The sequence below is a fragment of the Erpetoichthys calabaricus genome, chromosome 2 (assembly GCF_900747795.2).
Source record: "Erpetoichthys calabaricus chromosome 2, fErpCal1.3, whole genome shotgun sequence".
Lineage (NCBI taxonomy): Eukaryota > Metazoa > Chordata > Cladistia > Polypteriformes > Polypteridae > Erpetoichthys > Erpetoichthys calabaricus.
The window spans coordinates 207,399,674-207,412,560 of NC_041395.2; the positions used below are offsets into that span (position 1 = coordinate 207,399,674).

The 12,887-nt window shown below is 37.4% G+C and overlaps 1 protein-coding gene and 1 long non-coding RNA gene across 2 annotated transcripts in view; both read left to right on the top strand.

Moving 5' to 3' along the window:
* Positions 1–12,887, top strand: part of znf687b (zinc finger protein 687b) — a 70,416-nt gene that overhangs the window by 35,914 nt on the left and 21,615 nt on the right. Inside the window, exon 3 of the mRNA XM_028795056.2 lies at positions 10,091–10,275. Coding sequence (XP_028650889.1) covers positions 10,091–10,275 — 185 coding nt within the window. The remainder of the gene's footprint in view (positions 1–10,090; positions 10,276–12,887) is intronic.
* LOC127526548 (uncharacterized) lies at positions 1,797–7,514 on the top strand. Its single transcript, XR_007934038.1, has 2 exons — positions 1,797–2,372; positions 7,406–7,514. It is a non-coding gene; the product is annotated as an uncharacterized LOC127526548 (long non-coding RNA).

Genomic DNA, 12,887 nt, shown 5'->3' on the forward strand with positions numbered 1-12,887 from the left:
CCATTATATTTAATGCCTTTAATAATATTACAACTACCTTGTTACACTGTACTTTGCTATTGTTAGCATTATTATTATTTATTATTGAGACATAAACTGCCTGACCAAAAAAAAAAAGTCGCCACCTGGATTTAACTAAGCAAATAGGTACGAGCCTCTTATTGGATAATTACTGCATGGGCGATTATCTTTCAGCTGGCAACAAGTTATTTAACCCCAAATGGTGCAATGAGTTGCTTCTCATTTCTTAAACAACCATGTCGAAAGACACATCTCGTGGTCGTGGAAAAGATGTTAGTCTGTTTGAGAAGGGTCAAATCATTGGCATGCATCAAGCAGAGAAAACATCTAAGGAGATTGCAGAAACTACTAAAATTGGGTTAAGAACTGTCCAACGCATTATTAAAAACTGGAAGGATAGTGGGGACCCATCATCTTCGAGGAAGAAATGTGGCTGGAAAAAAATCCTGAATGATCGTGATCGGCGATCACTTAAACGTTTGGTGAAATCAAATCGAAGAAAAACAACAGTAGAACCCAGGTCTATGTTTAATAGTGAAAGTAAGAGCATTTCCACACGCACAATGCGAACTTGCGAAGGGAACTCAGTGGATCCATCAATGGATTTTTTCTTCCCTGATGGCACGGGCATATTCCAAGATGACAATGCCAGGATTCATCGTGCTGAAATTGTGAAAGAGTGGTTCAGGGAGCATGAGGCATCATTTTCACACATGGATTGGCCACCACAGAGTCCAGACCTTAACCCCATTGAGAATCTTTGGGATGTGCTGGAGAAGGCTTTGCGCAGCAGTCAGACTCTACCATCATCAATGCAAGATCTTGGTGAAAAATTAATGCAACACTGGATGGAACTAAATCTTGTGACATTGCAGAAGCTTATCGAAACAATGCCACAGCGAATGCATGCCGTAATCAAAGCTAAAGGCGGTCCTACGAAATATTAGAGTGTGTGACCTTTTTTTTTTGGTGGCGACTCTTTTTTTGGCCAGGCAGTGTAATTACAATGCAATTCTGTACTATTTGTCATTTATATTAGTGAAATCAGTTTCCTAAATAGAAAAAAAATTCTCATCAGACCAAACTACTTATGTTTTATTTCACTTCACTACAGTATAATCCTTGTATAGTATTAGTACTATAGTTAAAGTAATTATTATACTATTTGTCAAAGTACCGTTTATGTAGTAGCTAAAAAGAAAAAAAGGAACACTTTCATTAATATACACAAAAGAAAAAACAATTTAATTAAACTACGTTTTATTTCACTTCACTATAATCTTTGTGTAGTAATAGTAGTAGCAATAGTACCTTAATTATATTACTTATTATAACAGTTATCGTTGTTATTGTAGCAGCAGCTGGCCCACTTTAAGATAACTTGGAACCTGACATCGCCGTTTTTAGGCGGGGAGATGGGTCTTCAGAAACCGAAAATGGAACATTAGCCAGTCAACCTTGCAAAAATAGTGCAAAAATGAAACCTTGACCAATTACAAGGCGTGTGTTTCCACAACGAGCCAATTGCTGCACACAGCTGCTTGTCAATCTCCTGAGGAAGTGGCACAAAATTGAAACAAAATAGCACCGAAGATTGGGACTGTATAAGCAATGCCTCAGATCCACATCACAAACTAAATGAAGAAATGGTTAGGGAAAGGAAATGTGCATGCTCAGTCCACCTAAGCTTTAACTTAGCATAATTAAATAGCTCATATCCTATATGTCCTAAAAGTAACTATGTTTCTTTCTATGATTGAATTTACATTAAAATATGTTTTGCAGAAAATGCATGCTATAATAATAATTGTGGACAGTGGAATTGGATGCCAGTAGGGCTCACACTACACTTGTTTTATTATTATTAAAACTTGTGTTTTGCAATGTTATATCTTGTATGATGTGATGATGCAACATTACATTTTTTTTTTTCTTGTCTAACCTTAAAACTATTGAATTCTGAAGGGGTACGTTCAATCTCATGTGGTTATCACACTGTCAATTAATGCACTTTCTGTGGAATGCTCACATACATATTTTACAAACTTTAAATGACTGAGCAACTAATCGTAATGTGGAGATATGAAACATTAGGAAAATAAAGATTTTTAAACCAATAATGATAAGACGACAGAGTGCTTCAAACAGAAAATACATTTGTGATTTTAATGTATACATGCAGATACTTTGCACAGTCTATGATAATGATAATAAGATAGCCCGGGATTGATTAACCATTAAGCAAAAAAAGCACATGCTTATGGCGCCTCCTTTTGTAAAAATAGAGTTTTTATAAAAGGAAGAGAAAACTTTATTAGGGTGGCACAATTAAAAGTATAGTATATTAGAATGTATTCCATTTAGTGCTCCTGCTCTGTCATGAATGTAACAGTAAGTATTAAACACACAATTTTTAATTTTTCAACTAATTCACTGTTTAACAATTTCACATTCACAGATCTTTAAGTTTTTCCCTGCAAAATAAAGGTTCTGCTGTACTCAATGTATACAGAATACAGTATGTGCAGTTGGTTAGGTAAAGTCCATATTTCACTGTAATGCTGTAAACCACAATTGTAGTAATATCTTGCTATGCATATTAGGGGCACAGAACCCCCATGAATGTGAATTTTATTGTGCTAAATAAGATGCAAAAGTTTGTGAGAAACACAAGATAGCATGATCACTGCACCATGAAATCATGTGTGTCAGGCTGGCTACCAAGACAAAAGATGTGTGGTGTCCTCTCAAAAAAGTGCACAGTTCAGCAGTTCTTTAGTGAACTGTAACCTTATACAAAATATAATTTCATACAATAAGTTTGTGTGTATATTTATGGTAGTAAACAACAAAGGTGATTAATATTACAGATGCAAGAGAAATCTTACAAAACACTAAGCACAAAGTGATAAACATCTGTGACACAGTCCAGTTTTGCAGATCTAGATGATGGTGGTGTAGTAATGATATTAAATCCCCTCATGAATAGCCTCATGAAAGTAATATTTTATCCTACTGTGATGCCAAAGTATGAAGATTTGTAGAAGTTGGGAGTGCTCCCAAACAAAGACATTTTCCAACCAAGATGTAATCACACAAACAAGCGAGCACAGGACAAGAACATAAATCCAGAAAAAACTGTAATCCGATGGGTGTAATTGTAATCCAGTTGTGCAGTGAAACGTTGAAACAAATAAAAAACACAATCAGTTATGATCCTGCCAGCTTGTCATGGCTCAGTTTTAAAACTAGTGCCTTACTCTTTCATCGAATGGCCCTTACAGCAACCACTGAAGCTGCCCTATGACCCAATACTCCCAGGGTGGCTGGGATTTGCAGTCCATTTAAGTGTCTTTTTTGTGTAACAGTTCACAAAACTCTATAAAATACTTTCTGTTTATTTATTGATGACAAACCCATGAATTGCAAAACCACTCGCTCTGTCGTTTTAATTAATGACAAAATAAAAAACTCTGAATTCATTAAAGTAGCTTTCTTGCTGTTTATCTAATTTCACAGGACAGCTCCTCCAATTCCTCTTCCTCGGTTTATTACTTTACTTTCTTTACTTTAACGGCTAAAATCCCAATCAACTCTCTGGGAAAGTGCCTTACTGCTGCCTGTTTACAGGAAGTTTGCAGCCAGAAAAGATGTGTGGTAGCTTAGCTACAGTAATACCTCACGTGAAGGAGCACTACAACTAAATTACCATAAAGTTTAGAAAGGCAGATGATGAAAAAATCAGTTTTTGTTATTTTTCCACTCAAGTCTTTTGTAGCAACAATTGGAAGATCACTACTTTTGATCCATGCATGTTGAAAAGCTATATATTTTCAAGTTTAGTATCTTTTTAAAAAAAAAAAAAGATTCCACCAACATTGTTTTCAATTTTCAGAATCCTCTTTTTACAGAAAATTTTGCACTCAAGGTCACTTAGTTTCAAGTGTGAAAGTTTTCTTTAGTAGGCTGTATTGTAGGGCTTGTTTTAATAACCTCTGTTGAGGCATTATTCAGTTGAGGCAGATGTAAATTTTCTTTGGTTTTTCTTTTTTCATATTAATGAAAAGATTTTGAAAGGTAATATTCTAGATAGTCTAGTTAGACTTGCATGTTTTTGTTCAATGGGGAACAATAGGACTTGGGAAGAATAGCTTTGTTTTTTAATCTCTTATTGTCTGTCTTGTGTCTATACAGTAGACATTTTCAAATATTCTGTGTCTTAACATGCATGTGCAATATAAGTTTATTTCTAGTTCAGTATTTATTTTATTTTCCACAATAAAGATTTTTTTTAGAATTACTTAAAATGGTTCTTGTGAAAACTAACAGCACTGTAGAACTACCTACTTCCAACTTAGGAAATTGGGATAAAAGATGCACCTAAACTGGATTCAGTCTAAAAAGTATATACACATAGATTATACCATGATATATATTAGTGATGCACCGATATGGAAATTCTGGACGATACCAATCTGTTTATGTCCATCTTTGCCAATACCGATAACCGATGGCCAATATACAGTATATTTTTTTATTTACTTCAGGTATGAATGTTTTAGGTATGCTGAATATAAATTACGCATTATCAAAGAACAAATAGTAGCATGTGAAACAGAGATTGTTTTATTAACTTGCTGAATTTTATGCTCTTCTTTGCTATATAAGCAGTCAGTACATACGCGGGGGAAAAAGAGCAAGATATGGCTCATCTCTATAGAAAACATACTCCAGGTCATGTACAAAAATCTGCTTAACATACACATTCTGAGTAACTTAAGCGCATCAAGACACCATGCCATTACATAACATGGCATTGGGTATATTAACAAAAAAAATGAATGCAAATTCTTTGTGCTATAATCAGACATATGCTACTTTAAGTAAAACTAAAATAAAGGGTACAATGAGGCCAGTAACATTGGTCTTAGGTTGGCTTCTTTAAAAGTACAAATGGTAGGTTTTTCTTAACAAAAAGAAGTATTCTGCCTTTTCACCAGCAAGTCTGTTTCTCTTTTCATTTACTATATTTAACAGAGCTTATTCTGGAGATAAGGGGCTTGCTGAGATAGTTACAGTGCATCCGGAAAATATTCACAGCGCATCACTTTTTCCACATTTTGTTATGTTACAGCCTTATGCCAAAATGGATTAAATTCATTTTTTTCCTCAGAATTCTACACACAACATCCCATAATGACAACGTGAAAAGTTTACTTGAGATTTTTGCAAATTTATTAAAAATAAAAAAAAATTGAGAAAGCACATGTACATAAGTATTCACAGCCTTTGCCATGAAGCTCAAAGTTGAACTCAGGTGCATCCTGTTTCCCCTGATCATCCTTGAGATGTTTCTGCAGTTTAACTGGAGTCTACCTGTGGTAAATTCAGTTGATTGGACATGATTTGGAAAGGCACACACCTGTCTATATAAGGTCCCGCACTTCATGTCAGAGCACAAACCAAGCATGAAGTCAAAGGAATTGTCTGTAGACCTCCGAGACAGGATTGTCTCGAGGCACAAATCTGGGGAAGGTTACAGAAAAATTTCTGCTGCTTTGAAGGTCCCAATGAGCACAGTGGCCTCCATCATCCGTAAGTGGAAGAACTTCGAAACCACCAGGACTTCCTAGAGCTGGTCGGCCATCTAAACTGAGCGATCGGGGGAGAAGGGCCTTAGTCAGGGAGGTGACCATGGTCACTCTGTCAGAGCTCCAGAGGTCCTCTGTGGAGAGAGGAGAACCTTCCAGAAGGACAACCATCTCTGCAGCAATCCACCAGTCAGGCCTGTATGGTAGAGTGGCCAGACGGAAGCCACTCCTTAGTAAAAGGCACATGGCAGCCCGCCTGGAGTTTGCCAAAAGGCACCTGAAGGACTCTCAGACCATGAGAAAGAAAATTCTCTGGTCTGATGAGACAAAGATTGAATTCTTTGGTGTGAATGCCAGGCGTCACGTTTGGAGGAAACCAGGCACCGCTCATCACCAGGCCAATACCATCCCTACAGTGAAGCATGGTGGTGGCAGCATCATGCTGTGGGGATGTTTTTCAGCGGCAGGGACTGGGAGTCTAGTCAGGATAAAGGGAAAGATGACTGCAGCAATGTACAGAGACATCCTGGATGAAAACCTGCTCCAGAGCGCTCTTGACCGCAGACTGGGGCGACGTTTCATCTTTTAGCAGGACAACGACCCTAAGCACACAGCCAAGATATCAAAGGAGTGGCTTCAGGACAACTCTATGAATGACCGTGAGTGGCTCAGGCAGAGCCCAGACTTGAATCCGATTGAACATCTCTGGAGAGATCTTAAAGTGGCTGTGCACCGACGCTTCCCATCCAACCTGATGGAGCTTGAGAGGTGCTGCAAAGAGGAATGGGCGAAACTGGCCAAGGATAGGTGTGCCAAGCTTGTGGCATCATATTCAAAAAGACTTGAGGCTGTAATTGCTGCCAAAGGTGCATCGACAAAGTATTGAGCAAAGGCTGTGAATACTTATGTACATGTGATTTCTAAGTTTTTTTATTTTTAATAAATTTGCAAAAGCCTCAAGAAAACCTTTTTAACGTTGTCGTTATGTGTTGTGTGTAGAATTCTGAGGAAAAAAATGAATTTTATCCATTTTGGAATAAGGCTGTAACATAACAAAATGTGGAAAACGTGATGCGCTGTGAATACTTTCCAGATGCACTGTATTCAGCTGAAAAAAAAAGTTTACAAACGTTTACCTATATTATAATAAAAAAATAATAAATTATTATTAGGTTGACCAGATTTGTGGTAAAGAAAAACAGGGCAACCACCTGTATCAACCACCACCATTTATAAAAAATTGTGATGTTGAAAGCTTGATGTATAATGATTTGGGTTATACAAAGGGCATTCTGTATAGAGTGTGATTCGGATGCACTTTTAAGAGATGCAGCACAAGCTGTTCCAAAATAAAACACTTTGTATCGCAGGTGTGCCTTGAAATGTTGGGAGACTGCTGTATATTTCAGGGTGATTTTGTCTTAAAGTAATGCTTACATTAAAACTGGAATAAATCTTGTCTTAAGATCTTTTACAGTTTAGACAACAGGAGACACATTCTTTCACAAGATATAAAACTTGAAGCTGCATTCTACCATGCAGACGAACCTGTTCCTCCTTTTTGCCAAGTGCCCACTAAATTAAATTCCTCCACTAATTTTCCACAGTGACTCGACTGAACAACGGAAAAACCCACAAACTGCATCGCTGCAATGACAATTTTGTAGGCAATCTGGCAAACATAAATTGTAAAAACCTGACGAAAAAAGCGAGGTGATGCCGTTAACATGTTCCTTTTCTTCTCAGCTAATGTTTGCGGAGCAGTTTGCCTTGCACTCTTAAGTTATACACAGTCCCAGCAAGCCGCCTTGCGGTGCTGACTGTGAGTTTCCGGTAAATGCACGATTATACTAATTGGATATTTGAAAGCTACAGTGTATGGTTTGTGTTTAAAAAAATAAATCCGTAACAGTGTTTTTTTCCCCATTCGGGACGTTTGGTCAACCTAATTAGTATGATTATTGTTAATTTTATAATTCTATTATTTTACCTCGGCGGCAGTCGAATGTGGTTTTGCAGCCACATACGAATTTTCTTCAAGAATTTCTGCATACATCTCCGGCAATGAAGCAGCAACATCTCCCCGAGTGCAAATCTTTTTCTGTTGTGGTTCGCTGTTGCTTTCACCATCTCCTTCACCAGCTGACATCTCAACCATTTGTTTCTGAAGTGCTTCTTGCGCTTGTTTTTTGGTATCTTGGTCAAAATCGATCTTTGTACCTTGGATTAAGGACAGTAGATGGGTAGTATAGTGGCTCGGAGAATGCACTACTGAAGCGTTTTGTGACAGCCTCCAAAAGTGTGGTTTTCGCCGTCTGAACTCTGAAATCTGCCTTGCCACACTTTTTAAGCAGATGTGTAAGCGCTTCAACAGACAGAATCATGTCCGCAATAGTCATTGAATGCGCGCTTATGCCTTTAGTAAATTGCTTGAATGGTTTGAGTAATCATGTTTTCCACAAGTCCCCACTGATGCACCGTGAGAGATGCAGGAAGCTCATATTCAGTACCATATGCTGCAAGAGTGCGCTTCTGATCAACAAGACTTTTCAGCATATAATACGTGCTGTTCCAACGAGTAGGGATGTCCCGCTGAATCATTCTTGTTGGGTTACCAAGGTCTGTATTTCTGTCACCCGTGAAATAGCAAGCTGTGAGTGCTTAAAATGAGTAACTATTCGCCTCCCAATGGCAACACAGACGGAAATGCTTCTATGGCTCAATAAGCCTTCATTTACAAAAAGTTGAAAAGTGTGAGCCATGCAGCTTAAACTTTTAATGCCGCTTTCTTCCATAGCTTTTGCCATATTGCGAGCATTGTCAAGAAGCACAACGTGCACACTACTTTTTGAAATGTTCCACTTCGCTAACATGGAATCGAAAGCTTGTGCAGAATGAGAACTGGAGAACTCATTAGCATGCAACAACACTCCTTTTGACTCAAAATTGCAGTGTGCCGTTAGACTCAACATGCTTATGGGGCTGACCTCTGAGCTCCACATATCTGTAGTGAAGCTAATGCTGGTGGCATTGTTAAAAGCTTAAAAGCTCATAGATATGTGTAGCAATCACATCATATAATGCAGGCAGTGAGACATCTGCAAAGTGTCGCTGGCTTGGAAGAATTTACCGAGGTTCTAAATGATGTAATAACTGACGAAATCCCTCATCCTCAACTATGAAAAAAGGCTGGTCATCGAGTGTGATCATTTCCATTATTTTAGTAGTTATGCCTTTAGCTCTGGCGCTGTCTTGAGGAAACATCTTTACGTTGTGAAGGGTTTGCTGTATGAGGCCCATTAGTGAGCCCAGTAGCGTCTGATTTAACTTTCGTTTTGGTAACATTAGCTGCTAGAAATTCCGTGTATAATTCGTTATGGTGGTTCTTCAGATGGGTAATTAAATTTGTGGTATTGAAAGATTTAATTCTGCAGCCTCCTCGCATTATCTCATTTTTGTAGGTAGAGCAGATAGCAACTCTGTTATCTTCCTTTTTCACAGAAAACATGACCACACTGCTGACATACTGCTTTACTAACGATATCTGCCCAATGCTCCTGTCAGCAAAACTAGAAAACCCCGTGGCATTTTTTTTATGAGTGCAAGGGGCTGCACTTACATGCATGTTTTTTCAGCAGCTTAATGTCTGCCTCTCAGAACAATGAAAACAACATTTAATTATTTAGTGAACTGACAGTGTTGACAAGCCTGAATTATATCAGTTCACTGTATTGGTTAAAATGTACACATCTGACCGATTTCGATGTCGTCATTTTTGATGAACATCAGCCGATAACAGTACAGTTCCCGATATATCGTGCATCTCTAATATATATACCATAGCCGTGATCATTATTAATTTTTATCTTGATATAAATGTTTGACTATATCGCCAACTTAAATTTAATATTTTTGTGTATGGACTTGAGTGAAAAAAGGAATAAAGGAAGAAGGCCTGTACATTTATGAGTTTGACATGGGTGAATACCTGCTGTTGGACCTATTTGAGTTGCTGAGTGCTAAGAAATGTTTCAAGAGATAAGAGGCATGCCAATATGTACAGTGTTCACTGTTAGACAGTAAAATGTTTGTTTAAAAATATATTTCAGTCTGAAAGTTATATAAAAATGCATTATACTGGTATCTACTGAAACAGTCAATTTTTAATTATACCATAGTATGATTTTTTGGTTATACTGACAACTGCTATTTCCAGATGCCATTGCACTACTAGGTAAGTTGCTATATGTGTTACTTTAAATGATGTGAAAAAGAATGGATTTTACTTAAAAAATGGTAGAACCTGAAAAAAGGTCAATTGGAGTAATCTCAGGTAAATTGACAAAGAAAAAGATATTAACAAAGCTATATTTTAAGTACATTTAATTGGATTTCAGTAATGTGAAACATTTATGCCTTTGAGGATTGTACAAAAGTGTATCATATTTTGTGGGGGTTTTTTTTTTCCTACTCACTAGAGCTGTGCACAGTGCTCCCCGGCTTTGATCCTCCCGAATCCATGTAGTGCTGCTGCCCATACACGAATGCACAAGCATCAGTCTCCTCACGTTTGCCCAGAGTGTGGTGGAATTTCCAGAGCGACTAGCTTCCAGACCCATCTCAAGGATGCCTGCTTACACTTTTCAAGACGCGTTGGTTATAAGTAGGTGATTATTTTACTTATTCCAAGCTTCTTTTTCTTCTTAATCATTAATTATGTTACATTTTTAAGCAGTGAACATAAATGAGAGTAATCAGCAAAATACTGTACAGAGAAAGATTGCATTATCATGGGGTAAGTGGGACTTGCCGAGTCCAGTGTGAATTTACCTACTGTTTACCATAACGAAAGTTAAATCAGACACTACCGGGCTCACTAGCGGTAGCCTCATACAGCAAACCCTTTAAAATGTAAAGGCGTTTACCACGCATCCACTCACTTATTAAGAGTGATAACGTGTCACTCCTCAATACTCCATATAGGGACTTGCTAGCTTTGGCTTGAGCGATCCATAAAAGATGTACCTTAGATAAACTAACGCCTTGGTTAATGCCACTTACCCAAATACTAATTAAATCAGTCATTGAACATGTGAAGCGAAAGTATACAAATTTAAAGCAAAGCAATGTTAGCAGTAAAAATTAATAATAATAGCAAATATTATAAATTAATGTAAGCACCTTGAGCATGGGAAAGGCACTATATAAATAAAACATTATTATTACTAATATAAGTAATATAAAATAATGTAATAAATAATAGGAAAGTTTAAATGTAAAGCCAGAAATACACCCATGTTCCAAAGTCAAAAAGTTTTATGTGATAATTTTCAATATTGATAAAAAATCTGAAAAAAGGCACCAAAGAACACATGAGCAAGATAAAGAGAAAGGAGAGAAAAGGCCTGTCTTTCAGATGGCTTATCTTAACTCTGCAGTCTAGCTGATGCACGAACAGCCTCTTCAGTGTTCAGGTGATGGTTCTCTCTCTCTCTCTCTGACCCCCAGTTGTTTATGCTGAATTGCTTCTAACCTAAGATTATAATGAGAGTTATACACTAACACATACACTATATATAAACTTAGGATGCTGAACTAAAGCATGAAATTGAGCATATTGAGCAACAAGGGTGTGTAGCACTGCCTCTCTGGGACAAAGATTCACTTTTACTATCTTTTTTTTATTAATAGCCTTTTTTGTTTTATAACTGTGACATTACTGTCAGGTGTTCTCTTACATCTTACAAGAATGAAAAATAATAACAGAATCCAAAACAGCAAGACTACAAACAGAGCTGAAAAACACTATATTGTAGTTGTTAAATAGATAATCACATGAAATTCTTGAGAAATTTCACTTAGAAACTCCCCTAATTACTTCCACTGGCCCCTCATCTTGTTTCCATTGCATAACAGATGACGTGTAGCAAGAGACACAATTCAGTGGACTTTGGTTTGAAAAGCCAGGCGAAAAAGTGGCAGATCCCAGCCAGTCCTAGACAAAAAGGCAAATGTAAATGAGTGGGGGAGAGACAGAGCTTTAGCACATGCTAGATATCAGTCTAAAACAGTGTTTCTCAAACTTTTTTGTCTGTTGGCACAGTAAAAAAACTAAAAAAATTTCGCGGCACACCAAGAAGAAAAACAGTTGTTTTATAATAAAATGAAAAATTATTTTACCTGTTTTTAAGTATTACATTCAATGTGAAGGATGTGCCTGTTTTTGAGAGCAAATGCGATCTAATCGAGGCTCCAAAGTCGACAAACAAACTTGCATTTCAGTGTCTATTGTAAGAAGTCTCTCTCTTTTCTTAGACTTGATTTCAGTCAGTGCTGAAAATCCAAACTCACAAAACCATGAAGATGCAAATGGAAGAATTATTTTGATTGCTTTTAAACTGATTGCAGGATATAACTTGTTGATTGAAATCCAAAACACATCCAGGCTTTTCTTGGCAAAACTTGACTTAAGAACTGCATCGTTTTTTAAATCAATGAGCTGCTCTTCTTCTTCAGTTGTAAGATTTGTAGCTTCATTGTTTCCAAATGGATAGCTGACCCATCCATATTCATTACTTCCAACTGTTGGGAAGTAATGCTGCAATGCTGACTGCAGGTGTGTCAAAGTGTACAGAATTTCGGGGGTGATTTCTTTATTTGAAGCACATTCATTGTAAGTAGGAAAGCAGTCGAAGACTCCTTTCGAGATCTTACTTTGCCACAACGACAATTTTTCACCAAATGACTTCAGTTTTGAGGATGCAGTTATGATGTTTTCCAATGGTCCTTGAAGACTTAAATTCAGTGAATTTAATTTGTCAAATAAATCAGAGAGAAATGTCACCTTAACCCACCAGATCTCGTCATGAATAGAAAATCCAAAGTCTTTTTTTTCAGCCTCCAAGAATGAAATCAGCTCAGCCTTGAGTTGGACGACACGCTTTAACACTTGTCCCCTGGAGAGCCAACGAACGTTGGTGTGATACAGGAGGCATTTGTAGTCTGAATCCATTGCTTCACAGAGCTGAGAGAAAAGTCGGGATGCAAGCGGTCGAGATTTGATGAAGTTTACAACTGTAATCACTTGATCCAGAACAGACATCAAATCTTTCTGCAAAGATTTGAAGGCAAGAGCTTCTCTGTGGATCATGCAGTGAACAACTAATACATTTGGATTTTCTTGACGCGCAAGAGTGACGAATCCCTTTCTATTTCCCTGCATGGAAGGACAGCCATCGGTGCAAATGCTGACACAGTTTTTCCACTGTAGTTTGA